The sequence below is a fragment of the Cladosporium halotolerans genome (genome assembly GCF_011745625.1).
Source record: "Cladosporium halotolerans strain TM138-S3 chromosome Unknown Sca9, whole genome shotgun sequence".
Taxonomy (NCBI): Eukaryota; Fungi; Ascomycota; class Dothideomycetes; order Cladosporiales; family Cladosporiaceae; genus Cladosporium; species Cladosporium halotolerans.
The window spans coordinates 425,459-452,565 of NW_027191460.1; the positions used below are offsets into that span (position 1 = coordinate 425,459).

At 55.4% G+C, this 27,107-nt stretch overlaps 10 protein-coding genes across 10 annotated transcripts; 5 read left to right on the plus strand and 5 right to left on the minus strand.

Annotated features, from left to right (window-relative positions):
• Positions 1 to 490: 490 nt before the first annotated feature.
• Positions 491 to 2,403, minus strand: WHR41_03587 (uncharacterized protein; the record flags this gene model as incomplete). The annotated part of the gene is made up of 3 exons (XM_069372193.1): positions 491 to 793; positions 856 to 1,057; positions 1,115 to 2,403. The coding sequence occupies 3 exons, from the start codon at positions 2,401 to 2,403 to the stop codon at positions 683 to 685; spliced, it is 1,602 nt and encodes a 533-aa protein (XP_069230764.1). The 3' UTR covers positions 491 to 682.
• A 1,289-nt stretch (positions 2,404 to 3,692) lies between these two features.
• Positions 3,693 to 6,176, minus strand: WHR41_03588 (uncharacterized protein; the record flags this gene model as incomplete). Its single annotated transcript, XM_069372194.1, has 1 exon — positions 3,693 to 6,176. The coding sequence occupies one exon, from the start codon at positions 6,174 to 6,176 to the stop codon at positions 3,693 to 3,695; it is 2,484 nt and encodes an 827-aa protein (XP_069230767.1).
• A 1,211-nt stretch (positions 6,177 to 7,387) lies between these two features.
• Positions 7,388 to 10,460, plus strand: WHR41_03589 (uncharacterized protein). Its single transcript, XM_069372195.1, has 3 exons — positions 7,388 to 7,858; positions 7,919 to 8,299; positions 8,355 to 10,460. The coding sequence occupies exons 1-3, from the start codon at positions 7,449 to 7,451 to the stop codon at positions 10,354 to 10,356; spliced, it is 2,793 nt and encodes a 930-aa protein (XP_069230768.1). The 5' UTR covers positions 7,388 to 7,448; the 3' UTR covers positions 10,357 to 10,460.
• A 2,625-nt stretch (positions 10,461 to 13,085) lies between these two features.
• WHR41_03590 (uncharacterized protein) lies at positions 13,086 to 15,404 on the plus strand (the record flags this gene model as incomplete). The annotated part of the gene is made up of 1 exon (XM_069372196.1): positions 13,086 to 15,404. One exon carries the CDS (start codon positions 13,086 to 13,088, stop codon positions 15,402 to 15,404), a length of 2,319 nt encoding a protein of 772 aa, XP_069230899.1.
• Positions 15,405 to 15,577: 173 nt separating this feature from the next.
• WHR41_03591 (uncharacterized protein) lies at positions 15,578 to 16,648 on the minus strand (the record flags this gene model as incomplete). The annotated part of the gene is made up of 1 exon (XM_069372197.1): positions 15,578 to 16,648. The coding sequence occupies one exon, from the start codon at positions 16,646 to 16,648 to the stop codon at positions 15,578 to 15,580; it is 1,071 nt and encodes a 356-aa protein (XP_069230898.1).
• Positions 16,649 to 16,941: 293 nt separating this feature from the next.
• On the plus strand, positions 16,942 to 17,691 carry WHR41_03592 (uncharacterized protein; the record flags this gene model as incomplete). Its single annotated transcript, XM_069372198.1, has 1 exon — positions 16,942 to 17,691. The coding sequence occupies one exon, from the start codon at positions 16,942 to 16,944 to the stop codon at positions 17,689 to 17,691; it is 750 nt and encodes a 249-aa protein (XP_069230901.1).
• Positions 17,692 to 18,768: 1,077 nt separating this feature from the next.
• WHR41_03593 (uncharacterized protein) lies at positions 18,769 to 19,995 on the minus strand (the record flags this gene model as incomplete). The annotated part of the gene is made up of 1 exon (XM_069372199.1): positions 18,769 to 19,995. One exon carries the CDS (start codon positions 19,993 to 19,995, stop codon positions 18,769 to 18,771), a length of 1,227 nt encoding a protein of 408 aa, XP_069230900.1.
• A 677-nt stretch (positions 19,996 to 20,672) lies between these two features.
• Positions 20,673 to 21,563, minus strand: WHR41_03594 (uncharacterized protein; the record flags this gene model as incomplete). Its single annotated transcript, XM_069372200.1, has 1 exon — positions 20,673 to 21,563. One exon carries the CDS (start codon positions 21,561 to 21,563, stop codon positions 20,673 to 20,675), a length of 891 nt encoding a protein of 296 aa, XP_069230895.1.
• Positions 21,564 to 22,430: 867 nt separating this feature from the next.
• WHR41_03595 (uncharacterized protein) lies at positions 22,431 to 24,158 on the plus strand (the record flags this gene model as incomplete). The annotated part of the gene is made up of 1 exon (XM_069372201.1): positions 22,431 to 24,158. One exon carries the CDS (start codon positions 22,431 to 22,433, stop codon positions 24,156 to 24,158), a length of 1,728 nt encoding a protein of 575 aa, XP_069230894.1.
• A 296-nt stretch (positions 24,159 to 24,454) lies between these two features.
• WHR41_03596 (uncharacterized protein) lies at positions 24,455 to 26,818 on the plus strand. Its single transcript, XM_069372202.1, has 2 exons — positions 24,455 to 25,095; positions 25,151 to 26,818. Exons 1-2 carry the CDS (start codon positions 24,556 to 24,558, stop codon positions 26,645 to 26,647), a joined length of 2,037 nt encoding a protein of 678 aa, XP_069230897.1. The 5' UTR covers positions 24,455 to 24,555; the 3' UTR covers positions 26,648 to 26,818.
• Positions 26,819 to 27,107: the final 289 nt, after the last annotated feature.

A 27,107-nucleotide genomic window follows, 5' to 3' on the forward strand; every position in this document is an offset into this window, starting at 1 on the left:
GCAGGGTGGGTGTCTGAGGCGGGCGGGCGGGCGGTCGAGGGTCGAGGTCGAGGGTGGAGGAGGATGGTAGTGGTGATCGCGGACGTGCGTCTCGCCAGGTTCGAGTCAACGGGCGGGCGGGCGAACAATGGAATTGTTCGACGGTGGTCAGCGTCGGCGTTCGGGAACAGCAGCTTGACGACGCCCGGGCGGAGCATCACAGGCTCAAGCAAAAGCAAGCGGGCGGCGCCTCTTGGTGTAAACAATCGGGCCAGCTGCACGACAACCAGGCGCGCTAATCTCAACTGCCGATCCACTCTATCGCCTGCGCTGGCGGCGATCTGCAGCACTTCCACCAAGGGCACCACCGTGCGCTCGCCTCCCCTACAATAATACCTTACACATCCTCCCACGCGGTGTGCCAGCGAGACACCATGTGTGCGTCGTGCCACCCTCGCGCGCATCTGCTTCCATCGAGCTTCTGGCGCCGACCGCGATCTGCAGGCATGGCACGCTTGGTACTGTGAGAAATGCATACACGAGCGCTGCAGCTGACACTCCGCACCCGATGTCCGACACTGACGCCTTGCGTCTGGAGTGCAGCAGGAAATCCTGTTTATTCCAATAACAATTCAAGATACTTTCGTCCGTCCCTGGCTCACCGCCTCAACAGGCCCAGCGCACGCACGCCGTCGCCAAACGATCAAGCACACGCACTGTAGTCTTCCAGCCCGGTGTCCGGCACTCGTGCTTCGGGTAAGCACAGAGCGACATCTTCGCCCTGCAAGCGAGTGAACACCCTCTCGTGCTCGCGCTGCAGCGGTACGTGTCAGCAGAGGCAGCCTGCGACTCCCTTGGCATTGAGATCCGACTCACCTTGGTCACTTTGATGAACTCGCGATAGATGCCATCCTTCATCATCTTGCGCTTGACCAGGTCTGACACGCCGCCGAGGAGCGCGGCGACGGTTGTCACTTTGCTGTCCCAGCTGACAAAACTCGACACGGCGGTGCCGTCTACTCTCTCGCTCTCCGTGCTCCCGTAAGGGTTCTGCATCTTTTTGCCGAGGACCATGTTCCTGGCGGCGATCAGTCCTGGCTGACTCAGCCTGTGATGACAACGAAGGACGACTTACCACCACCAGGCAAGACCAACGGCTCGGCCTCTCTTACCTTCGACGAGCACAGTCGGGAAGACGCTGTATGGCGTTATGACATCGAGCTCCTGCTCAGGCTGGAAAGATATACTCGGCACGCCAGCGTTCGAGATATAGCCAATGATCTCGCCACTGGAGTCCGTCACATTGTTGACCGAAGCATACATGCCGGGTATGCCCAGAGCCTTCGAGTTGCATGTCCGGACTCGCTCCGCGTTGGTGAAGATCCGCTTGACGATCGGCACGTCAAAATACGGCATCTCAAGAATCTTCCACTGCTCGTGCGAGGAGAACCAAAACCCCTTCTGCACTGTGATCGGTCCGACGCCATTCTCCTCATACTCGACACTCACCAGCTTCTCCCGCTTCCGAGTCCACAGCGCCTCCTTCTCCTTCTCCTCCAACCCGCCAAAGAAATACAGCCACCACGTCATCAACTCCCCCTCGTACGGATCATCCAACAACCCCGTCCCCTCACACTCATACCTCTGCCCCTCCGCATCCGGCGCCAGCCCTTGATCCAACGTCGCAACCGCACACACACCCCCCAACCCACCCCGATAAAACACCCTCGCCGCATTCCCCTTCGCATAATCCAACCAACCCTGCCAACCCCCCGCCAACTCCTCCTCCCCCCTCCTCTGCAACGCCTCCACAGCCCCATAAACAGCCCACAGCAACTCCCCATTGTCCAGCCCCGGCACGCGCCCCACCCAGTCCCCCGTCGGCTCCACCGCCTCAAACGTATTATTAAACCACGGCAGGAACCCCCCGAAGCCAGGAAACGTCGCGTTGAACTTCAGGTAGCTCTCCAGCTTGGCCCTCAGCAGCTCCTCCGCGACTTTGCCCGCTTCGCCCGGCGGCGCGTCGGGCGCCACGAACTGCGCCGCGTCCGCGGACCCCGCGACCGCGCGCGCGAGCACCATCACGTGCAGGGCTTCTTTGCTCGCGGCGCTGAAGTTGTGGCGCCCGGCGCCGGAGGGGGCCGCGAGGCCCGTGAGAGGGTCGAGCAGGGTGCCGTCATAGGTGAGGCCGTTGGCGGCGTTGTAGCCGATGCCGGGCTGCGCGAAGCGTGCTTCCCAGTGCAGGAGAGCGTTGGTGAGGGTTTGGGGGTTGGCGAGGATGGAGGATTGGGTGTGGAGGGGGGCGAAGCGGCAGGGGGGTTTTGGTTGGGGTGGTGGTGGGGGTGCTGCTGCTGCTGATGATGATGTGGTGGTTGCGAGGAGGGTGGGGAGGAGGAGGAGGAGGGTGGTGGGGAAGGGGGGCATGGTTGGGGTTGTGTTTTGATGCAGGTAGGCGGATTTCGGGGGGATCTTTGATTTTTTTGTATCTCGTGGAATCACGACCGGGCTACATGCAGGACTACGTGGCGAAGTGCTCTTGTTTTATAAATGCCTTGGAGTCAAGGCAGCGAATCCATAGATTATGCTTCACCACTGCGGGGTTTGGCTCGCGGGTTGGCACCGAGGTTCGGGGAAATGATGATCGCAATGCAGATCCAAAGTGTTTGATGGTATGATAGCCGTAGCCTCTCCAGTATGAAGCCAGATGGAGGACACTGTAGTATATGATCCCAGCTCAATTCGCGTGCGGGTCACAGAGAGTCATCGTCCGCGCTCATGATATTGGTGTCTCGATGAAGCGTTAATGAGGGTTGGGCAGAGTTTGAAGCAAGGCCAATATCCTCGTAGTAATCGTGTCTCATTCGATTAAATGATTCGGTAAGACAATGCGAATGCCGTCCAGGTTCATTGATTCTTAGAATATCTCTCCGTCCGTAGCCTGCTGAAAGTCATGGGCTTCCACCGAGTCTGAGCTGCTATCGGCCCTGCCCACAGGGGCAGCGTTCCGAACCCGACGTGGATACCCAAAAACACTTAGGTCGGAGCAAATTGCCTGGAAATTTCGTATGTCTCCCAGCGGGGGCTATGTAGATCAATACATCATACCTAGAGCATCTACACTGGTGATGGCTCTGAGTTTGGGGTTACGAGGGTTAGGGTTGGGGTAACGCTGGGGGCGCAACTTCGCCTCAAAAGCCAGGAACGAGACGAGACATTCATGGGAACTGACACTGCTGCTACGCGTCAATGTCAACCATTTGCTTGCGCTGAAGAATGGGACAGAAGGTGTTTAAGGTGAAGAAGTCATGACATCAAGTTACAATTCATTTCGAAGGCAGCTATGAAGCAGCCCAAGTATACACATACACGAGACAAATCACAATGAGACTCACGAGGAACAACAGAATTTTTTTGTGAAGTTTTTGTGTCTCTGTCTCTGTCTCTTTATCATGATTCCATCGCCAATTGGCGGCGCGTGCTGTGGCTAATTATGTCTCAAGGAATGTATGCCATCACTCGAACAAGCTGCGTCGAGGCCCCCATCCACCCAGTTTTCCGTTCCCATTCTATGTATTTGACCACCCTGTCTCGTGTGTGACGGATGGTAAGGAGAGTCATCGTGCTGCCCGGAAAGATGCACGATGGTGATTAAACTCCGTCACTTTTGTTGTTGCTGTTGTTGCTGTCGGGCGGAATCGCGAGGTGCGCGTTGTCTAGTTGTAGCTGGGAGGGCTGGAGGCGGAGGCGTCCTTGTCCTCGTCCTCGCAGTCGTCGGAGTCGGGCGAGGAGGCGTCGGCCTCGGTCGAGGTGCTCGCAGTGCCGTAGGACGACGGAGCGTTGCTGCCAGAAGAAGCGTCCGCGGTGGAAGAGGGGCTGGGGGCGGAGCTGGAGGAGTCAGAGTCGCTCCCGCTCGAGTAGCTGGAGGGAGCGTTGCTGCCAGAGGAAGCGTCCGCGGTGGAGGACGGGCTGGGGGCGGAGCTGGAGTCGCTGCCAGAGTTGCCGCTCGAGTAGCTGGGGGGAGAGCTGCTGTTGTCGGGAGTGGAGGTCGAGGACGGGCTGGACTTGTCGCCGGAGGAAGCGTCAGCGGTGGAGGAAGGGCTGGAGGAAGAGGTGGACGAAGGCTTGGAGTCGTAGCTGCCACCAGCGCTGCCCTTTGCAGAGCCAGAACCGCTGGCCGAGCCCGAGCCCGAGCCAGATGCACCAGCCTCACCAGAGCCCTCGACGGAGCCAGAGCCAGAACCGCCAATGGAGCCTGAAGCCGAACCGCTGGCATCACCGCCAACAGAGCCAGAGCCGGACGCCGAGCCGCTCGCATCGCCACCAACGGAGCCCGAGCCCGAGCCAGAAGCAGATCCAGAACCGCCAACCGAGCCAGATGCAGATCCGCTGGCACCGGCATCACCAGAAGCGTCAGCATCGCCGCCAGCGCTCACGCCGTCAACGAGAACGCCCTCAACCTTGCCCTGGTCCTTCTTGCCGAGAGAGCCGTAGAAGTCAGCGAGCGCGTCGCCGGAAAGCTTGCCGCCGGCGGCGCCCTTGAGCGCAGCCTCAAGCTCGCCCTGACCCTTGCCAGAGAGTTCGCCGTTCAGCTTGTTGGCGGCATCAGCAGAAAGACCGGCGGAGAAGTCAATGCCAGCGCCAGCGGAGCCGCTCGCGGAGCCCTTCGCGCTGCCACCCGCCGAACCGCTCGCCGAACCGCTCGCGGAGCCGCTCGCACTGCCACCGAGGCCGAAACCGAGGTCAGCGGAGCCCTTCGCGTTGGCGCCGCTGGAGAGGTAGCCCTCGAGAGCGGTCTTGTCCTTGCCGGAGAGCTTGCCCTCGAGGTCAGCGAGGAAATCGGCCGAGCCGCTGCCCTTGATGCTGCCCTTGGCGCAGCCCTCGAGGAAAGCGCCGAGCTCGACCTTGCCCTTGCCGGAAAGCTTGCCGGCGAGGCCAGCGATGATGTCGAGGACACCCTTGGCGCCACCGCTGACGTCGACGTCGACGGAGCCGCCAGCCTTGAGAGACGCAGCGGCGTCGAGAACGGCACCGGCGAGGGCGTCGACCTCGACACCAGCAGCGGCAGAGCCCTTGCCGGAGAGGCCACCAAGGATCTCACCGAAAGCACCGGCCTTCGCGCCGATCGAGCCGGAAACGGAGCCGCTCGCGCCAGCGCTGCCCTTCAGGGCACCAGAGAGGACAGCCTGGTCGTCGGCGGAAAGGCCAGCGGCGAAGCTGATGAGAGCTGAGCCAGAAAGGGAGCCGCTGGCGGAGGCATCAAGGGCAGCGTCGAGAGCAGCCTGGCCCTTGGCGGAGAGCTTGCCAGAGATCTGACCTGCGACATCCGCAGAGAGAGAGGCGCTGGCGTCGATGCCGAGCTTGGCAGCGACACCAGCGTCAGCGCCAACGCCGCCAGAAACGGAGGCACCAGCGTTGAGCGCAGCGCCGATGATCTTCTTGTCCTTACCGGAGCAAGAAGCGTAGAAGTCGATGAGGGCCTCGCCGGAAAGAGAGCCGTCGGCGGAGGCCTCGAGGGCGGCCTTGAGAGCAGCCTGACCCTTAGCGGAGAGCTTGCCCTCGAGCTTGCCAGCCGCCTCAGCGCTGAGAGAAGCGTTGGCGCCGAGTCCAAGGCTGCCGTTGGCGCCAGCCTTCGCAGCGCCGTCAGCGTCAACGCTGCCGTTGGCCGCACCGTAGGCGTCCACAACGCCGTCGAGAGCGCCCTTGTCCTTGTGGCTGAGCTGGCCCTTGAGCTCGCCGATGAGCTTGCCGACACCGCCGGCCTTCAGGTCAGCAGTGACGTCGCCCTTGCCGTTCAGGCAAGACTCAAGAGCAGCCTGACCCTTGGCAGAGAGCTTGCCGAAGAGGTCAGTGATGAAGCCACCAGCAGCGCCTGCCTTGGCACCGAGAGCCGCACCAGCATCTCCAGACGCGCCGGCAGAGCCAGAAACGCCAGCCGAGCCGCCAATTCCAGCAGAACCGCTCGCGCCGGCATCACCGTGAACACCGGCGCTGCCGTGGCCACCGAGACCGAGGCCAGCGAGAAGGCTTCCAAGACCGCTGACATGTCCAGAAGCGGAACCACCAGCGGATCCGTGACCACCCAGACCAAGGAGGCCGAAAGTACGGCGCTCCAGACCGTTGCCGCCAGCAGCATGGTAGGTCGGGGCAGCAGAGGCGAGAGCCGCGAGGGCAGTGATGGTGTAGGCGTATCTGACCATTTTGATTGATAAGTGGTTGTTAGAAATTAACGAAAAAGATTAAGTGTGTGTTTTGTTGGATTTGTTGTAAACGAGAGTGTGTCTTGCAAAGACAGCGAAGGAAATTGTTCAAAGAGATGTGTGCGTGATAAAGAGACGAGACGAGATGAGATGGAATGATCAGCAGCAAATACCGGGGAGAAGAAGTCACCTTATATACATGCTCGTGAGCATTTGTTGGGTGCATTGCAGCATTGACCTACGGATCGAAAGGGTGCGAGACGAGTCGTGCGAGGAATCCCTAGGCGTAAGCGATGCGCTTCTACCAAAAAGACGTTGGATTGTGAGACGACAGTTGTAGGAGATGACTAGTGGCCATGAGTCGCGATGCAATGGAGGCTCAACACGGCCTCGGTACGCTCGGGTCGGCAGGGCTTGCGGGCTGTTTGAACTCGTGCAGGCGCAGCCTAGAGTCCTTGCGTCGAAGAGCGAGACACCATGTCATTGCCGTCAATCATGCCTAGTATGACCGAAGTGAAGACTTTGGCAAAGTGCAGATGATGTGCTGAGTGTCAAAAGGCTAGCGTGGTGATGGCATGCAGATCTGGAGTAGTCAGGTTCCGTCAGGTTTCGGGGACGACGATCTCTTCGCCGCGCACAGACAACACGGCCCAGGTGAAGACCAGAATAGGTGGAGTTAGCCCATCGTGGACAGCCGTCACTGTTTAGCACGTTTCATACGGCCCAACTTTTCGGTGGCGCAGACAATAGCCTGTGCATAACTCCAAGTCCATGCTCAGATCACAAAAGGGGGTTCCAAAACAGTACCTTCGCCGTGCGGGCGCGGGAAGCACGGCAATAGGGCAAGGCGGCCTCCCGTCCATGCGATTCACGTCTCGAAGACGGACTGCCGACGGCGTCATCCCCGTCCACAGCGTTGAATGCAAGTATGGGCCTGGATGCAAATGCTCAGACGACCAGCGAGTGCAACAGTGGTCGTCCGGAGATCCCCGGAAGCGAGACGGTGCGGCCAGCATATGCTTGGAATTCCGTGACATCAGAGTGTCTCTTCCAAGGCAAGAAGAGCCGGAGAGGGAGAGGAACAGGCCATCGACGTTCACTTGAGGGGGGCTCGGTGTGAGATGGAAGTCCTTCTATCTGCTAGGAGGTGTTGCGCGTCTGCGCGTGCAGCCAGGGGCGCGACTCAGGCAGTTGCGCACACTGCTGGTTCCTGAGTCTGCGATCTTTGACGCATGGCAAAGTCAATTAACAGAGGATGCCAGTCATGGCGGCATGCATGAGCACGCGTGCAGGCGGAGACAAACGCGAGAACGATATTATTATTGTCGAGGCGGTGGTGTTCAGCACGCTGCAGAAGGCGTTCGCCGGCTCCCACTTGACCCCGCTTCGCCATCCTGCCGGCCTTTGGTCCACCTGTCACCTTCGCTGGGCCGAGCCGGGAGATGTGTGCATTTCTCCGTCCAGCCTGAAGTCAGTGACGAGAAGTGTATTATATTTCATGGGCAGCATCTTCGTCATACCTGTTCTGTCGTGATGACCAAAAAGAAGCCAACCATGGCACAAGCCTTTCAATCCCAGCGGCTGTCTTCTGGCTGGTCTTTGAAACAGACCGATACCGAAGACTGGCTTCCTGTAGCCCGAGTTCCAACGAACGTGCATTTGGATCTGCTAGACCATGACAAGTACAGCGCGACTTGACGGATACAATTTTTTTTTTTATCAATCACTGACGATCCACATAGGATCAAGGACCCCTTCCTGGGATTTAACGAACTTGATTGCGAATGGGTGGCCACCAAGTCCTGGACCTACAGAGTGGATCTGCCTGAGGTCGCACAATCTGTCCACGGTGCAAAACACATCCTCGCTCTCGATGGTCTTGATACCTTCGCCACTGTAAGGCTCGACGGTGAAAAGATACTGGAAAGTGACAACATGTTCATATACCACCGCATCGATGTTACAGAAAAGCTCAAGCCAGGCAAAAAGAGCACGCTTGAGATCGACTTCAGACCCGCTTTGGCAGAGGCGCAGAAGATCAAAGATGCTCACCCAGAGCATAAGTGGGTAGGCTTCAATGGTGACATGGCCCGCTTAGCGGTGCGAAAAGCGCAATATCACTTGTGAGTGACTCGGAGTCACTCGTCACAACGTTCGTCACGCCGCTAACGAATTCAGCGGTTGGGATTGGGGCCCGGTCTTGAACACCTGTGGACCTTGGAAAGATGTTCGCTTGGAGACTTACTCCGCTCGCATTGGCGATCTGCATGTCGACTACGGTCTCGACCCTAACCTGACTCAAGTCAAGGGCACCATCAACGCAGTAGTAGAAGGTTCAGTTGGTGAGAAGGTGGAGTTCAAAGCGTCTCTCGACGGAAAAGAAGTCTTCCACGCTGTTGCCGATTTGGACGACAAACGTAGGGTACAAGTGGATTTCCAAGTCAACGACCCTCAGCTATGGTACCCGCACGGTTACGGACAGCAGCCACTATATACCGTGACCGCTACGGTGATCCAAGACGGCCATGAGCTGCACACAGTATCGCATCGCACTGGTTTCAGGCAGACAGAGCTTGTCCAGCAACCAGATTCTGTTGGCAAGACCTTCTACTTCCGCGTAAATGGTGTCGATGTCTTTTGTGGAGGCTCAGACTGGATTCCAGCCGACAGTTTCACTCCTAGAATCTCCGAAGATCGTTATAGAAAATGGCTCGAAATGATGGTCGACGGGTATCAAGTCATGATTCGAATTTGGGGTGGCGGCATATGGGAGGATGATGTCTTCTACGACATCTGCGACGAGCTCGGTGTCTTGGTATGGCAAGACTTCATGTTCGGCTGTGGCAATTATCCAGCATACCCAGAGATTCTCAAGTCGATCGAGGCCGAGTGCGTCTGCCAGACCAAACGTCTCAGGCACCACCCCAGCATGGCCATCTACGCGGGCAACAACGAGGACTACCAAGTCCAAGAGCAATACAAACTGACCTACAACTACGAAGACAAGAACCCCTCCAACTGGCTCAAAACCGACTTTCCCGCCCGCTACATCTACGAAAAGCTGCTCCCAGACGTCGTCGCCGCGCACTCCCCCCACATCCCCTACCACCCGGGCTCGCCCTGGGGCGACGGCCTCGTCTCCTCCAACCCCACCGTCGGCGACATGCACCAGTGGAACGTGTGGCACGGCACGCAGGAGAAGTACCAGATCTTCGACACCCTCGGCGGCCGCTTCAACAGCGAGTTCGGCATGGAGGCCTTCCCGCACATCGACACTATCCGCCACTATGTGACGGACGAGTCGCAGCTGTACCCGCAGAGCCACGTGCTGGACTTCCACAATAAGGCTGATGGCCACGAGCGCCGCATCGCGACGTACCTGGTCGAGAATTTCCGCACCGAGACGGACCTCGAGAAGTTCATCCATCTCACGCAGCTTAGCCAGGCTGAGGCGCTGATGTTCGGGTACCGCGGCTGGAGGCGGCAGTGGGGACAGGAGAGGTTCTGTGGTGGGGCGCTGGTCTGGCAGCTGAATGATTGCTGGCCGGTGACTTCGTGGTCGATTGTGGACTATTTCCGCCGCAAGAAGCCGGCGTACTATGCGATGCGCAGAGTGCTGGCGCCCATCGCGGTCGCAGTCAAGCGTGCGCATCATGATTGGAGTGTCGTGCACGCTCGGCCCGCGAAGACGAGCGACTATGAGATGTGGGTTGCGAGCAGCAAGACCGAAGAGCTCGTCGCGACTGTGGAGCTGAGGTACATTTCAATTGCTACGGGCAAGGAGATCAAGCCTGCTGTGGTGAAGAAAGACGTGAAGATCGTCGCCAACGGCACGACGGACGTATTCAAGGGCACGATCGACAACACTGCGGAGGAAGCCCACGTTCTGGCTGCGCGCATCTGGGTGGATGGCGAGATTGTGTCGCGAGACACCGATTGGCCGCAGCCTCTCAAGTACCTGGACTTCTCTGACCGTGGCGTCGAAGTTATTCCGGAAGGCAACACGATCAGAGTGAAGGCAGATCGTCCTACGAAGGGTCTGGTCTTCGAGGAAAGGCAAGGGGTGCTCGTGCACGACAGCGCGATTGACGTGGTACCGGGCGACGAGCAAGTGATCAAAGTGAGAGGACTAGGTCAGAATGACCAGGCACTGGAGTGGAGATATTTGGGAAAACCATAATGATATTAAAAACTGTTTGAAAGGTCTTCTCTATGGAAATACAATAGTCTGAACAGTCTGAGCGCGATGGTAACACCAGAAAAGAAAACATTTACATTCTGAAATTTCTGGCCGCTTCCGCAGTCTCCGCTGACACAAACTCAGTGGACAAGGTACTGTAATCGATGTCTCCATAGTCGTTGGTAGTACCGTCGAACATGCTCATAACCGCTTCAGCCATGTCATTGCCAATGGAGCCAAAGCTGCCGATAGCAGCAGCACCCTCGTTTGGGATGACTTGCGCCTGCATGCCGGCGAAAAGGTCTTGTCCAGTAGGCACAGGGAAGCTGTAGCCATAGTCGATGGCAGGGACTTGTGCTGGGACTGGTGCGGCGGAGAATTGCGGTGCCACGATGGTGGGAATAGCAGGGTTGAAACCAGCCATGATGGGAGCAGCTCCCATGGCCGCGGAGAAGCCAGTGTTGGCAGGCTGGTTGATAGCCCCAATCATCGGCCCAAGTGCGACGCGCTTTGGTTCAGGCTGCACCCAATCTGCGGCGCGCTTCGTGCCCCTGCCCGTATTCAGTGGTGCGGGCGGAGAGGGTAGGACCTCGATCTCGTTGTCGCCAGTGAGGTCGACGACTGTTGAGGGTAACGAGCGGGGAGTTGCCTGTGTGGACGAGGTGACGCTTTTGACGCTGGTGTCGCCGGTAGCAGCACGAGTAGCCTGTGGCTTCCAGTTCTTGATGGCCTCGGCATTGGCCTCGCGACGTTCTTCCTCATCATCGCCCTCCCGGACAATGACCAGGTCAGAGGGACGTTCGCCGTTTGGGCCTTCTCCATCGTAGGCGAACGTGTCTGCGGCCTCTTGAGCATCGCGAGGCTCTGGCACGTTGAACAAGGCCTCAGCAGCCGCGCTCGGCGTCTTGCAATTATCCATGTCGGGGTTGTTGTAGCGCTTGGTGCACGCGAGGGAACTGTTGGCGGGATCGAACTTCCTTCCGCAAATGCATGTGCGGAGACTGTCGTTGTGTGCGCTGGAAAATACACAGTGAACTCTGCTCATGTGTTTCCTGAGCCCGATGGCATTGAATTGTCGCTCACAGCCGTAGCGGCAGCGGTAATGGACCACAGGCTTGGGCGGAGACTTGCTGCCCTTCGGTCTGCCACGGCCACGCTTCTGGGGTGTTGCAAGAGGCTCTGCCTCAACCGGCTGTTGTACCTCCTGCGGAGGGGTACCAGTACGGACAATTCCTCCTGGGGGAAGAGCCAGAAACGGCTTCCTGGTGATCGTGTTGGTGCTGCCGCTATCGGCATTGGAGTTGATGTTCTCCGAATGTCCGTCGGAGATAGGGTCGCCGAAGAGGGAATCGACATCTTCCTTGGAAGCGTCCTCTTCGAAGAGATAATCGAGACCATTATTGACTTCTTCGGTCGCCATGATGGTGGTACTGTCAGCGACGGTAGAGCTGTCGCTGCAGACGTGTGTGTTGTAGGCCATTATGATTTGACTTTGTTGCTATTTTGGACTTGAAGTGGACTGTTGGGTAGAAAGGACTTGTGGTACTCTCAGTTGTTCTGTGAAGATAATGTGGCGTTTCTCGCGAGGGAGAGAGTGGCACTTTAATATATCAGAAGGAGGCCAGAAGATATCTAAGTTTTGCATGAGGACATGCGAACTTGTATGAGGACACAACGTTGAACCTAGCCGATATGGCGTTTCCAGTGAGGAAACACTCTCTGATATACGAGGGCAGCGGACAGAGAATATCTAACTTTTGCGTGAGGACATGAGGACATGTGTGAGGACATGACCATGAGTTTAAACACCCTTCATGGCGAAGGCTTCCATTCTCAAAGCGCTTTACGGCTGGGGTGCTAGAGTGTTGTCAGCGCTTACGGTAATTGGAATGAGGTATCTCCCATTGGGAGCAGGTTTTCGAAGGGTTTATGCATTGGAAAGGTCTTCATCGGACATGTTGCAACTGAGGTGCTGCCAATGCCATAAATCAGAAGGCATGGGGCTCACACCATTGAGACCTTATATTCCGTGCATTGAATTTTCGCTGAGCATGGTCCTCAGGGCGAAGATTGGAAACCAGAAACTGGAAGACGACGATTACGAGCCCGAAGACTGGGACAGCCTTGAGATCAATGGCGCCGAGGAGGCAGGTGCGTGCCAATGATACAAATGTCATTTTGTAGTGCTATCAGCGACCCAAGCCCACTGATATCAACACAGAGCCATTGAGAGATCGCGTTTCCCAGGGTAGCCGCGATTTTCGCCCTTCTGACGAACTCCCACGTCCTATTGTCCTCACCGAGAACCTGGGAAACTTTCAGAATTGATTCCTAAGGCTGTAATAACTGCTACCAGAGGCGCTCCGCTGTCCTCAAGTCGATTGTTCTTAGCAAGGACAAATCATTGGTAAGTCGGCGTTCGCCCTTTTCTTATCGAGACCGGTGTTTGCTATTGAAATCCTCGTTTTGTGTATTGGTCATTGTGAGCCTGGAAATAATGTTTGAATAGAGTCAAGAGGAGTATCATGACCGCAATGCTATCAACAATTTTGTTCATATTGTTAGTCGTAGTGATCACAGATGCAGTCCAAATTGAGTTCATGGAGCTTTGGGCGTCAGTGCTCAACGCTAGGCCCTTCTCGAATTATTTCCTACGAAACATCGATTTTGCGATCGCAAAGAATTGCGGCAAAGCGACATTGCTCATCTGAAAAAGCCTTTCATCCGTCATGTCAGGCCCGACTCATGGCACTGCCGCTGCGGAAGCACCGGTCGCCGATGTCAACAGCAATACCGCTACCGCGAGCAGCAATGCGACAAAAGACGCCGCGACAGTTCTGAAGGAAGCCGAGGCAGCCCAACAAGAGCATGAGCGCACCGTTGGAATCACCGCATACGTCTCGCCGGAAGCCCCTGGATTTTCTTGCATTGTAAAGCAGCGCTACACCGATTTTCTCGTCAACGAGATCTTAACTACCGGCGAGGTCCTCCACCTGACAGAGATCGCCGGACCGGCGCCGAAGAAGACGAGGGAGCAGAAACGTGCGGAAGCACAGGCTGAGGCTGGAGCGAATGGCCAGGCTAATAGCGAGGCTGGGCGCAAGAGACAGGCGGAAGAGGGCCAAGGCGAACCAAACGCGAACGGCGGAGCAAGCAAGCGCCAAAAGGTCGAACCAGAGAACATGCCGTCTCCGGCAGAGATTTCTGCTGCCAAAGATGCGGCTATGTCTTCCGTGGGCTCAGACGACCGCAGTGCTCTTGTATCAATTTTTGGAGAGGCTACAACCGAAGACATTGTCAAGCTTTATGGTGATGTAGTGGCTCTCCCCCACCGCAAGCCTCGCGACCACAATGCGATTCAGTCGGAAATCATCTCCGACAAGTCTAAACGGACTCAAGCCCACATCGCCGTGCGCAAGATATTCCAGTCTAAACTTGAGACTTTGACGATGCAGGACAAGCCGGGAACGATCAGTATACGCGCGGCGCCAAAGGACAGCGAAAACACTGGCCGCCGCACCGATGCTCCGGAGAATGCAAATGGCTCGAGACAGAAGGTTAAAGTCATGTGGGAAGACCTGGGAGGGGAGTACCTGCACTTCACACTGTACAAAGAGAACAAGGACACCATGGAAGTTCTGTTCTTCATGGCTACTCAACTCAAGACTAAAGTTTCAAATTTCCAGTTTGCGGGAACTAAAGACAGACGAGGTGTTACTGTTCAGAGGGTTTCGATTCCTAGAGTCAGGAAGGAGCAAATCATCGGCTTGACAAAATCCGCGAGAGGCTGGAGAGTGGGCGGCTTCGAGTACAAGAAGCACGGGCTGGAACTTGGAGAGCTCAATGGAAATGAGTTCCTTCTCACGCTACGTGATTGTCATGCGCCCAACGAGGAAGGATTGAGCCAACAGCAACGGCTTATATCCTTGCAGAATGCAGTCGAAGAGGCGGCGAAGAACTTTGGCGAAAAGGGATTCATCAATTACTATGGTCTGCAACGTTTTGGAACTTTCAGCACAGGCACGCATACGACTGGCATGAAAATCTTGCAGGGTGATCTAGAGGGAGCAGTGAACGGTGTGCTTGCATACCAGGATGCACTGCTACCTGCAAACCAAGACACCTCAACCGAGTCCAAGGTACCTCAAGACGACATTGACCGCGCCGAGGCCATCCGTATCTGGAATGAGACTGGTAACAGCCGGCGAGCGCTCGAGATTTTGCCACGTAGGTTCCAAGCAGAGACTTCGATGATTCAGTACCTCGGTAAAAGGGGCAAGAACAAGGAGCTCATACAGAACAAGGATTGGCAAGGTGCGTTGGCAAGCATTCAGAGGAATCTGAGGCTCATGTATGTCCATGCTTACCAAAGCTTGATCTGGAATATTGTCGCTGGCAAGCGCCTGAAGGCCTACGGTCACAGAGCTGTGGAAGGCGATCTCGTCATCGTTGGCGAGAAGGACGAGCCCAAAGCACCTGTCGAGAATGAGGTCGACCAGGACGGCGAGCCTGTCATCCGTCCCTCTGGTGATGACTCGGCCAAACCTGAAGATCCTTTCACGCGAGCTCGTCCGCTCAGCAAGGAGGAAGCCGACAATGGCAAGTTCAACATCTTTGACATCGTACTACCTTTGCCAGGCTGGGATGTTGAATATCCCAAGAACGACATAGGAAAGTACTATGAGGAGCTCATGGCTTCTGAGCTTGGTGGCGGGCTTGATCCGCACAAGATGCGCCGTAACTGGAAGGATGCATCTCTGTCGGGCTCTTACCGCAAGATGATGTCCAAGCCCGGGAACTTGGAGGTGTCTGTGAAGAGCTGCAGCGACGAGCTCGAGCAGCTTGTAGAGACGGATGCAGAGAAGATTCTCAGGGAGCAAGGTCAGACAACGTCAAATGACGTTGCTGAGACCGGTACAAACGGAGGAAAACTCGCCGTCGTCCTCAAAATGCAGTTGGGAAGCAGCCAGTACGCCACCATGGCCCTGAGGGAGCTCACCAAGGGCCATGCTCTAGCATACACGCCTGAATTCTCAGTGGCTAGATAGAATTTCACTGGATTTCACGATTGTCTGCCTGCTGTATGATTGGGAAACGATTTATCCGTTTGATACCAAGGAATCTATACTCGCCATGTGATTTCGTTCAAATTCACCACGATAGGCTGCAACGCTGGTTTCAAGTAAGTACCTAGGTAGTCCACACCAGTGGTAATCATGCCCTAACCCATGAGCTGGCCAAGATCATCTGGAGGCCACCGAGTCTGAGCAAAGCTCAAGCATCGTTTGATGCCCTGCAGCATCTTCCGTGTGATCTCGTCTGACATGATATGCGCGGCGTTTTCGTTCTCATTCAGCTTCTCTCGTGCGCTTCGCTCGTGAATGCCAACCATGGTCACACCGATCGGCCAGGCAGCTTTACCAATACTCAACCGCAGATATGCGTCGTTCGCATGCACGTACCGTTTGAGTTGAGCCAAATGTACGATCTCCATGACGGCTTTCAGGATATCGTCGTGTAGGTCTTGAGGCCTTTCGAGCTTCTTGATAAGCGGGCGCAAGTTCTCTCGTGCGGACATGAAGTTATTCGCGGCTTGCTTGCCAGAAAAAGATTCTTTGACTTCTCGCGGACGACGTGCTAATGCATTCTGCCACTCGCGCAGTACAAGGTCAAAGTAGCTGGCCAGTTGACGGTGTAGGAATTTGCGCTCGGTGGGATCTGAGGGGACGTCCGTAGGGATCTTCATGTCTTTCTCCTCCAGAAGGTCCAGACTGGTGGGTATAGGCCCGTCGCTGAGTTTTGGTGCGAGAGCCTTTTCATTCAGCTTTCGCCATCTTCGTAGTCGTTGCGCGTGAGATTCACCGAACAGGATTCTCGGTTCGCTCATGTCTTTGAGTTTGGCCTGCAGCTCCTCCTCTGAGACGTCCGTCTGCCCATCCTCGACAGGCTCAGTACTCTCGCTCTTCTCCTTCACGAGCTCTGGCAAGCCAAGGCGCTTTCTCCTCTGGCGATCCTCAGCTTCTTCTTCCTCCTCCCTGATCTTTTTGCTTTCAACAGCTAATCGTGCCTTCTTCTCCTCTCGCTCGGCCTTGCGTGCAGCTTCTTCATCATCTCGCTTCCGCTTCCTCTCTAGCCTTTCAATACGCGCTTTCTCAGCTTCTTCCTGCTCTTTCAGATACGCTTCCTGTCTTTGCGCCTCGATCTCAGATCTTTTGAGATACTTCTTTCCCTCTCCGCCGCTAGGTGTCTTCGACGCCGCAATCTGCGACTTCATTAACGACGCGAAGTCCATGATGGACAATTTTGACGGTGTAGGTCCTGTTTGACGCGTGACTGCTGTGATATGGATGTTGAAAGGTCGCGTTGCTGATTGCGAAAGTGAGGTCACCGCCAAGCACCGAGGCTTCACCCTCTCATTGGAGCGCAAAGCTCGAAAGCTCCAACGTTGTTGCTGTTCCCAATACAACGACTTTTCTCGAGCCACAACATCACCTCAACAGCTTTCACGTCTCTCGATTCGTTGCGACTTACATGACATAATCGTCACGACATACTTCGACACGCTCACTTGGATCACCGTCAACAATGGCCCTCCAACCGTCAGCCGGCGACAAGGTCGACCGCGAGTCTACTCCACCCTTCCTTTTGCGAATCTTCTGGCGCTCGAACCGCCCTCTCGACCCCTATGAGTTTTCTGTCGCGCCCCCTGCAGATGCAACCGCGTCCATGGAATATTTCGAGATCTTGCCATCAAACATCCAGCAGTACAGCCTGGAGCTCTACCAGTGGCCCGATTGCACGCTCGGCCAGCTCACATCAACATTGATGAGCGAGCTGCCCGCCGACGCTGGTGTAGAGGTGGGCTCGAGGCTGGTGTTCAAACTCATATTCCCGGACACGAGGGCACAGATGGGCGAAGGCGGAAGAGGCAAATGGATTGATAAGCCGCTAGGTTCAGTGGTGGTTGGCGGCCGAGACGCGGAGTATGAAGAAAACGATCTGTTGGAGGGCGACGCGAACAAAACTTTGGCCGATGCACGCTTCGTCATTGGCGACTACGTCGCATGCGCTATCTACCCTCCTGGACCCGACGGGCGCGTACCGCCCATGCCTGCAGGTAGAGCTGGAAGGGATCCATATGCCGCGCCAAGAGGACCTCCTAGGGAAAACGGGTATGGCGGATATGGTAGAGGTGGTGGATATGGAGGTCCGAGAGGCGGCTACGGCGGTGGCCGTGGGCCTATGGGCGCCGCTCCCCCACCAGGAGACTGGAGAAGAGGCGAGAGGCCTAGCGCACCTGGAGGTGGCTATAGGAATGGAAGAGGCCGTTACTAAACGCCTGAGCCTCCATACTCTCCTTGCTCGCTCAGAACGTCGTTCGGAATCAGGGAGGAATGTTCACGTACCAATTTGAGCTGTGACCCAAACACAAGAAGAGGCACCCAGTTGCCGCGCTCGATGAGATGTCTCAGATCAAGAAAATTGTCTGACGCGTGGCTTGAGCTAGGAATTCAGTTCTCGACTTCTGAGAACTATGAGGCTCATGAAACACTTGGCGACCGCAACACCTGCACTGGAGCGGAGAAAAGCCCAAAGGAAAGGATTACTCGGCTTCGAGTGCTTGGCCAAAGCCGGCGGCTACCAACAGGGCCGCACCAATTATGCTAGAACCTGCAACCCAGCCTTGGAGCAAGATTCAGTGCATCGACATGGGCATCAAGTTTGAGCCAGTCGTTGCGTTTCCAATCCAGTCCCACTGCTGCTCAGGAGGCAGACCATGGCACAATAAAATGCAGATACCCATCAAATCGAGAGAGCAGGTAATTCAGATGTTCATATGGCGCGTGTCAACGCGACCTTCACACACGGTGCCGAAACGAATGGAGCAGACACCTCAGATATCCAAGCCTCGCCCACCATCGCGGATCTCACAATTAGATGAATTCGAACGCCCGTATGTGGGCGAATCTGGGGCAAGCTACCTGTCTACTCTGCCGTCGTGGATGCTGAAGGTCGAGGTGGAGGATGACAATCATGCCCACAAGAATCGGTATGGGAAGCGGACGGGATTGGCGGCGAATAGGTTTAGGTACATCATTTTGTAGGGGAATTCATGGCGACTAGTGATTTGACGGCTCTCAGATGAAGCGACCTTGGAGAGTCTAGGTCCTTGCTACATGCCCAGAACAGGTACAAGAGCGTAATACCATTCGGTCTGGTTATTGTCAAACGGCTGTTCGCTTGCGAAGGGCGCGGGTCTCGAAGTATCATGTCTGTATTATTAATATTTGGTGAAATACACATCAATGGCTTGAACCATAGAGAACTGCCCAGTGACTTTACCCAGTGAACGCCAATGCTAAAGAAATAAACGAATACGTGGAATCACCGATAGATGCTGTTCGCGAATCTTTACCGATCATACCCCCAGCTTTGATCATTTGGATTCCTCCCAGAAGCTACGGAGTTCCACAAATTGACGCCGCCTTGAACGAAGCTGACGGCAGAATCCAGATTCGCGTTGCCTGACTTGGGCATCTGTCGTTCCTGATTTTGTGGCAGATTTTGAGCAGATGCGGAGGTACAGTGTTCTCCGTCACCTGTGTATCTGTTGAGGACGCATTGGCGAATCAGGTCTTGGTGTTTTACGAACCAGGCCGCTTCGCTGATAGTTGCTGGCCCTGTACGACCTGTGAAGTGCCAATTTACAGTGTACACGTTCCACCACTTGGTCATAAAGTACAATATAGGCCAGGTAATGATCCAGAGGAAGCTGAAGTAGAACAGGAAACGGACCCAAGTTGTGCGCCAGCGGTTGATGATATGAGGAGAATAGATGTCGACTTTCTTACCCTCGACCGGAAATGTAATATCCAAGTGTCCTCGATATTGCGTAGATCGCACGAGTGACTGTACTCGGTCTCGTATGACGTCTGTTTCCATGTGGACGAGGCGGTTCACACGAAAGACCTTGAGCTTTGACGGAGAAGCGCAATACTCTTCGCACCAGTCCTTCAGGGTGTTCGTGGGTAGATCGTGGAGTTGGATTCCCGGCTTGTAGTGCGGAGCTTTAGTTTGGCGCCAATGACCTCGATACGCCTTGTCTCCGGCATCCACGACGTTGTCGCTCCACCAGTCTGATGCAAATGGCGGACTCAGGTATGGCTGGAAGCTCATGGTGATATCAAAATCACACATTTTCTCCTTCTCTTTCTTGTCCTTGCGGTGCACGGTCTCAAAATGGTAGCCGTAAATACGCACAGTCGGACATGGTGGCACCACTCGTAGGTAATCCATGATGTATTTGTAGAGCTCTTCGGGGTCGGTCAAGCGGCTGTCCATGCGAATAGTGACTTCGCCTTTGCTGTTGAGATTGTTGCGGCCGAACCAACCGTTACTCCCGCTCGGATAGGCAAGGACTTCATAAGGTTCGATGAGTTCGATACGACGTCTTCGCTCATCCATGGCCTCTGTGAAGGCTGCGGACGAGCTTGCGGCGGCTTCACTGTCGGTGTATGAAGGAAGGGTGTCTGCGGGAGGTTGAGCCTCGGCGTAATCGTAGTCATCTGGCGTGGTGTGCATGGAGACCGCGTCAGGGTCGTCCTTGTAGGGTATCTGGGTAGTGGTTGGTTTACCCATCGTGGCAGTTCGTTCGCAAGGCGAGGGAGATGCTGCTGGTTCTTCGTCAACCTGTCAAGTCAGATTTTCGTGGCGAATCGAGACTACAAAATTGAAGCAGAGAAAGAGGCGCGAAGATATCAATGAGATGCGAATGAGCGTGCTAGACCTGATCGGAAGTAGGCAACCGTGTAGATGCGCCTATATATAGCGAAGGATTTAACGGCTAGAGAAGGAGGCTGTGCAAGTCCAGATTGGCCTGGCCGATCCCGAATCTGGAATCTCGGAGTACGCAACAAGGGACTTGTATGATGATGTTCGAAGCAGTCGCAATGGGAACAGAGGTTAAATGTGACAGACCCTCTTTCGCGATGAGGTTTAGGGGGCAACTCAAAGATTGCGCATGCAAAGCTTCGTCTCCACTCGAACAAGCTCGCCAAGATGTTTTCAAGCAAGAGGTAGGCAGGACCGTCACGATATTACATCAAAACTGTAGAACAAAATGCATGCAGTTCTAGAAATTTGTCTACCGATACTGCGACATGATCGCAAGACAGAGTAATCATGGCAAAGTGAATAAAATAGAATTCCACCTGTGATATTCGGTGTCTCAACCGAGACCTTTTGCTTGGACGCTTGCAGGAAAAAACATATGACAATGCTCGCACAACAACCTTCGCAGCATTTGCCTGAGCATCCTAGCAATTACCCACGGGAAATCGCAGTGGGTATGCGCCATCTCCGGCGACAATCTCATGGCCTGGCTCCGGGTACTTTAATTCGGCATCTGTCAATGGAGCAAGACACCCGTTACCGGCATTGGCTAATAGCATTGTTGGACGAGAAGAGAATGGCACATAACGTGGCAAAGATTTAGCATGAGGGTGATTCGCCAGCCGATCATCCTCTTCGCTAAATGTCGAAGTCTCGCGAGAGCAGTTGCTGTCATGTACTGTGTTCGGCACATTCGAGGTACTGACTGCTGCAGCTTGTGTAGTTGAATATGCCACATTTTCTTCGGTGTACGCTGCGGAGTGGTTCTCATCCTCTATTACCGAACGATTCTCAGGAGACGTGATATTGACAGCTGCGCAGTTCATGTTGAACTCTTGTTCTCGATTGTACCAAGTCCATGCGAAAATATGCACGTCTGGCACCAGATCGCGCGGCACAGTGAATGGGAATTCCTGACCATCAGGGCCGTTGCCAGCGTTCCTGTGCGGACAGTCACCCTCGTAACTGGTGGCTACTCGAAATGTGCGACCACGGTCGTCCGAGAAGCCAACCTGACAGCTGCCTCCATAATGGTTACCAATGCCTGCCATACTCCAGTTCTGCACGGAACCTGCTGCCCAAGTAGCAGTTGAAAGACCATCTTGGGTGTTGAGTAGGTCGTGGTATCGTCGGCAAGGGAATTGCCAACGAGCAGCGGGGCCGCAGCAATCGAAGGGATACTGCAGGTAAGGATCTTCAGGAGTTGTGCGATAAGGGTTGTTGGATGCGTTGAAAGGCGGCGGATACGCAAGTTGCATATGCGCCAGCGTGCTGCCTGTCAGAAATGCGACTAGGATCTGTAGTAGTTTCGACATCGTTTTGCTGAACAGGTAAAATTGCTGAAGGCTAAGGGTGTGCCAAACACAGTTTGGTGTTGTCGAAAAGAGATGTAGGCTAATAAAGCGCGTAGATTTACCTTGAGGCATATCGGGTGTTTGGTGAAGTGAATGGCGATAGTCACCATTCACCATCGCTGCTATCGTTTCCCATCTACGGCATACCCACCACAACAATGAGCGAATGCGCGAATCGTTTGGTGCAGCTGCCCCAGCATATCAGCAATGACAGGTTCCACAGGGGGTGTTTCAAAATGCGGCGGGCATGAGGATAAGCATAGCCAATAGCTCCTGTTGGGTGTCTGGGGCCTGTTGCAACCAAGATATGTACAATAATCACGTCCTCTCGACCAACAAGTGATAGGCGGTTCAAGTGAAGTGGCCCTCATTGCATACGGCTTTCCGAAGGAAGGCTGGGGCATTGACTGGAATCGAAGCAGTGTCACAAGTTTTATTGAGACAGGCCACAGGCGGGCTACCGAGCAGCGAGCAGGCGAATGACACCGAAAGCGTGTCGCGCGATGAGCCGGAGATCTTTAAACATGGTGCCCGCGCGGCCCGCAATCAGGATCAATATTGCCAAGTAAAGGATGAACGCGTCGAGTCGCGAAAAGAGTTGAGCTCTATTTATCCTCGGGGGAACGGCAAGCCGGACTTTGGACCTTCGCCTCGCGCGAACACACAGACCTCACTCCGCTTTCACGCCCGCACGTCATCTCCGCCCACCAACACTACTGCCTGCATGCTTGACCACTAAACATGCCTGACATTGCTTGACCTGTTTCTGCTCGAGTTATGCGGGTTATTGCTTGATCAATTCTCGAACTCCTATCTTTCTAGCGTACCATGAACCACACGGGCAGGCCGTTCAGCGTCGCCAAAGCTTTGCGAGTACTTTTCGACGAACCCCTCACCAAAGGCAGCCAATCCATAGCGCAGCGACGAGCTTTCCACGATTACTTTGTCACGCACCTGCCTTCGACCTCCCTATCGCCGGATCGCGAACGACCTACTCAGCATCACCACTACCCTCGCGATGAATCGAAGCCGCACTCCGGGTCCAACGCGCGAGCCGCTGGGCTGATGCCTACACCTACAAACAGAGACACTACAGTCGTTCGCATACCAATAAAATCTGCGAAGCACCACTTCGGCGCTGGAGTGAGCCGCGGGAGTAGGCCCTACAATGAGGATACCTATCAGGCCGGCACCATTGAGATCCCCGCGTTTGCGCAGCGACAACCAATCAGTCTTACGAGGAAGCGTGGGAGCGGAAGGGAGCCTGTTTTTGAGAACCAGGCTGCGAAGAGTGAAAGTGGGGACCCGCAAGTCTTCTACTTCGGTGTGTTTGACGGCCATGGAGGCTCAGAGTGCAGCGAGTTTCTACGGGACAGACTCCACGGATACTTGGAAGAGAGCGCTGTGCTTTTTGGCATGGAGAGCTCGCTAAGACCACGAAACAGTGACCTAGAAGATGAGGCCGGCGACTACAGCTCCGAGGGTGGTATTATGGGAGCACAAGATGCCGAGGACCTGCAGAAGAGTCTTGTGAGTGACTGGAAGGAGACTGTCGGGGGGTATTTTAAGCGTTTCAGGCCCGAATGGTTTCCAGCAGTCGCTCCACCGACCTCTTCGGCAGGCTCATCGACCACACCCCAATCTACGAATCACTCGTCCATCGAGACGGTCTTGAGCTTCGGATTTTTGAAAGCCGATCTGGACTTTACCAAAGCGCAGGCAGCGAAACGCTCAGAACCTCCTCCCTCAGGACCACCGCCCTCTTCGGTCGACGACCCCGTCTTGAACGACAAACCTCTGAATGAGAACGACGTCCTGTCCAATCCTGACAGACCTGCCTCTCAAAATCTGAGTAGCCGACCTGTCGCTCGCGGTTCCAGCCCGGATCTTGACAAGCCTATCGGCAGTGGAAAGCGTTTCAAAGGTGGCTCGACCGCTTCAATCGCGATGTTCAGCACACCAACTTCTACTCCATTCTGGACACCTGCATCTCCAAGCACGCTCATTGTCGCTCACGTCGGCGATACCCGCGTCTTGCTCTGCCGCACAGACGACGGAAAATCAGTTCCCTTGACCACGAACCATCACCCATCGACACCAGTTGAGGCCACGCGCTTGCGCCGCTACGCTGCTACCTTTGTAACAGACTCATTTGGCGAGGAACGCATACTTGGACTCGCAAACACGCGTTCCTTCGGCGACATCGCCTCCAAGCGCATCGGCGTCAGCGCGGAGCCTCAAATTACGACCACGCAGATCTCCCCTGGCGAGCACTCATTCCTGGTACTTATGTCTGACGGCGTCTGCGGACACTTATCCGACCAGGAAATCGTGGATGTCGTGAAAGAGGCCAAGACGCCAGCCCAGGCTGCTCAGGACTTGGTTGCCTTCGCCACCGAGGTCAATCCAGATGATGCCGACAACGCGACAGCGCTCGTGGTCCGGCTGGGTGGTTGGGAAAGGCGAGGTGAGGGAGGAGGTGGTAGCATGGGAACGAAAGAGCAGAGGCAGTATCGAAGGGACGAGGCTGCCGATCCTAGGGCGAGGAGACGGTAATCGTAGGAGTACCCTGAGATGATGTAAAGCTCGCGATAACGTCGCTGTGACCTTACACCCACAATGCGCACCGCATATACCACTACAAGTTTTCTATATCATCGTGATTGTCAATAGGTAGCCTGGTGATCACCACGCCCCTCATTGGCCCGCATCGCGCAAAGTGAAGTCGCGCTCTAAACGCGGGCGGACCGCGCTAGCGGAAGCACCTTGCTCGTTGCTGCTGCAACGTTCGCGTGGTTCGGACCAAAACACGGCTAGCAGCCGAAGGATTTCTAGAGTGCGCGGGCGTCAACATCCACACGTCACACACACACGACACGATAATCCACCGTACAGCGATGCTGGTAGCGCAATAACACCAACATTCTGGACCGCACAGTATTGGAAAAGCACCATGGAGACGCCCAGCACTTTTCAATTCCCCGCTCGCCAGAGCTCGCCGCTGCACCCTCTGTCGCCCGAGCGCGTAAACGGCCGACCGGCCTCGACGAACACAACTAAGAGTCGCAAATCGGCAGAGACGGAGTCGGAAGATGTAGAAGGACCGCACTCTTCGCCTACACGGAAAGCGAACCTCTTCGCCGACTACCACCCGATCACAACATCGCCCTCACGAACGAAAGAGGTCTTCGGAGGCGTGCCGAATTCGCCGTCTCTTCCGGAATTCACCTCGCTCCGCTCTCACGGACGGACTAACAGCGATGTTCAAGGACTGGTGAAGCGGTTCGAGCACCTTGATGTTCGAGACCGCGATGCCGAGAGCGAGGCACGGCGCAAGAAGCAGGAGATGGAGCTCCGACGAGCGCAGCTGGGCAGAGAAGAGGCGGAGAGCGAGCTGAAGAAATGGAGAGAAGAATGTAGAAGGATCGCGGAGGATCTCAAAGAGAGCCGGCATCGGGAGAGTAAGGTCTCCAACCGCCTCGAGAAGGTCATGGTATGTGGCAGGCTTCAACGAAATTTTTTGGGCTCTTGGAACTAATAAATCGTAGGATGATTACCGTCAAGCCAAAGGAGAGTACAGCAGCAACGCAGAGGCATATGTGAAAGAGGTGCGCAAGGCACGGAAGGAAGCGTTCAAGTCCTCCTCCGCCGTACTGAAGCTACAGGAAACATTGAGGGACACGCAGAAGCGGTTGCAGGTCAGTAAGATTGATCATGCGACCGACGTACAAAAGGCGGATCGTTTCGAGCAGGAGGCCACGGACAGCAAATGTGCTCTTATCGCTCTGCAGCAAGACCTCGGCAAGCTGCAGGAGCAATTCAAGGTTCTCGAGCAGGAGAAGGAGGCTCTGAAGGTTAATCTGAAGGAGGAAGAGGTGGCTAGGATTGCGGCGGAGGGGCAGATCGCCCTTCCTCCCGCACAAGGAGAGGATGATACCCTGTTCGAATCGCCGCAGAAGTCCTTGTCGCCGAAGAAGTCGCAACGATCGCCGCTGTCAGACGACAAAGAAAATTCTGGTGTGGTGACAAAGAAAATGGTCGAGTCACGACGACTTCAAGAGGAGGTGGACTACGAGCGTCGGAAGAGAGAAGCTGCCGAAGACATGGTCGAGTTCCTGCGCATGGAGTGCGCTTTCAAGTGCTGCGACTGCGCTACCGCAGCCAAGCACGGTCGTGCTTTGAAGGTTGCAATGGACGATGTTGTTGCTTCTTCCATCCAGAGGATGAAGACGGACATTGCTACTATCCTTACCCCGCCTACAAGCGAATATGGAGAAGACAAGATGGATGTTGAGCATGAACCGAGTGCCGCGGTCGAACAGCCTGCAGAAGCCGCTCCGGTCCAAGAGCAGATCCAGCGGGAGTTGGAAGACGTCGTGATCGATCACGACAATAACAAGGATGAAGTCGAGGAGGACGACAGCGTGACTTTAGCTGCTGAAGATACCCCTACAAATGCGGACGAAGAGGGTTCTCAAGCACCAGCACCTATTGACGCGCCGGCAGAGCACGAGGAGGAGCAGACGCTAGCCCAGCGGGACACTGAGCCCGACGATCAAGGAGACGCAATGGACGAGGATCACAAGGCCGAAGAAACCCACAAAGCTGTTACTGTTCCTCTAAAAGACTCGCCACCTTCGACACCGCCGCGAGCAAATGCCTCACACGAGAATGACCAATGTCCGCATTCAGTCCGGACAATCACAACCACAACTCGCATTCCCATGCACTTCACACCGGTCTCCAAACCTCCCACGGTTCCTTTCTCCGAGGATGAGATCACCCGCCCCAAGACCAGCGACGGAGCCATAGACGACAGCCTGCCCTTCGATCGGGAAGCTGCGCTCGCGGCCATCGCCTACCGCCGCGGCCGAGCTAGGAGCATGGCTAACGGCACTCTGACACCGCGCAAGCAGATGGTCGAAGGCATCAACGCTAGGCACAGGCGGGACATCTCTGCCCCGGTGATTGGCGCGAAGACGAAAAGCTACGCTCAGGAGACTGGCTCCGTGGGCAGGTCAGCAGGCAAGGTGTTGAGGGCCTGAAGATTCAAGCATTTTGCATTCTTTTGAGATACTTTTCTTGGGTGTGGATTACTTTTATTAGCGGCATGGCGTTTTCGTGTGCTTTTTGGGATATACCAGGAGCGGAACGCTTTGGCGTTAGGGATTGTATTCACTTCAAATACAATTAATTCCATACTTCTATCAACCTGACTCCATCTCAACACTCACCGTTTGATTGCCGAATGAGACTTTCGTGAAGTCGAATGTCGCGTGAACTAGACGCGAAACGGGGATTCGCCAATCGCACACGCCTCATGGGTGTCACATGCCCTCGGAAGATAACAACGTGCAGTGGTGACAGAACTTAGCAGCAGAAACACATAGTAAGTGCATCGATATATTGGAAGGATAAGAGTAATGCATATGTACTGTACAACCTGACCAGCCAACAAAGTCCATCCATCGGCCCCGCCAGAGCTCCGAAAGCGCGACTGGTGGG

Coding starts and splice junctions, on each gene's coding strand:
- WHR41_03589 (XM_069372195.1), top strand. CDS start 7,449: ATGCATGAGCACGCGTGCAGGCGGAGACAAACGCGAGAACGATATTAT. Junction 7,859..7,918: donor GATCTGCTAGACCATGACAA/GTACAGCGCGAC, acceptor CGATCCACATAG/GATCAAGGACCCCTTCCTGG. Junction 8,300..8,354: donor CGAAAAGCGCAATATCACTT/GTGAGTGACTCG, acceptor TAACGAATTCAG/CGGTTGGGATTGGGGCCCGG.
- WHR41_03596 (XM_069372202.1), top strand. CDS start 24,556: ATGGAGACGCCCAGCACTTTTCAATTCCCCGCTCGCCAGAGCTCGCCG. Junction 25,096..25,150: donor ACCGCCTCGAGAAGGTCATG/GTATGTGGCAGG, acceptor AATAAATCGTAG/GATGATTACCGTCAAGCCAA.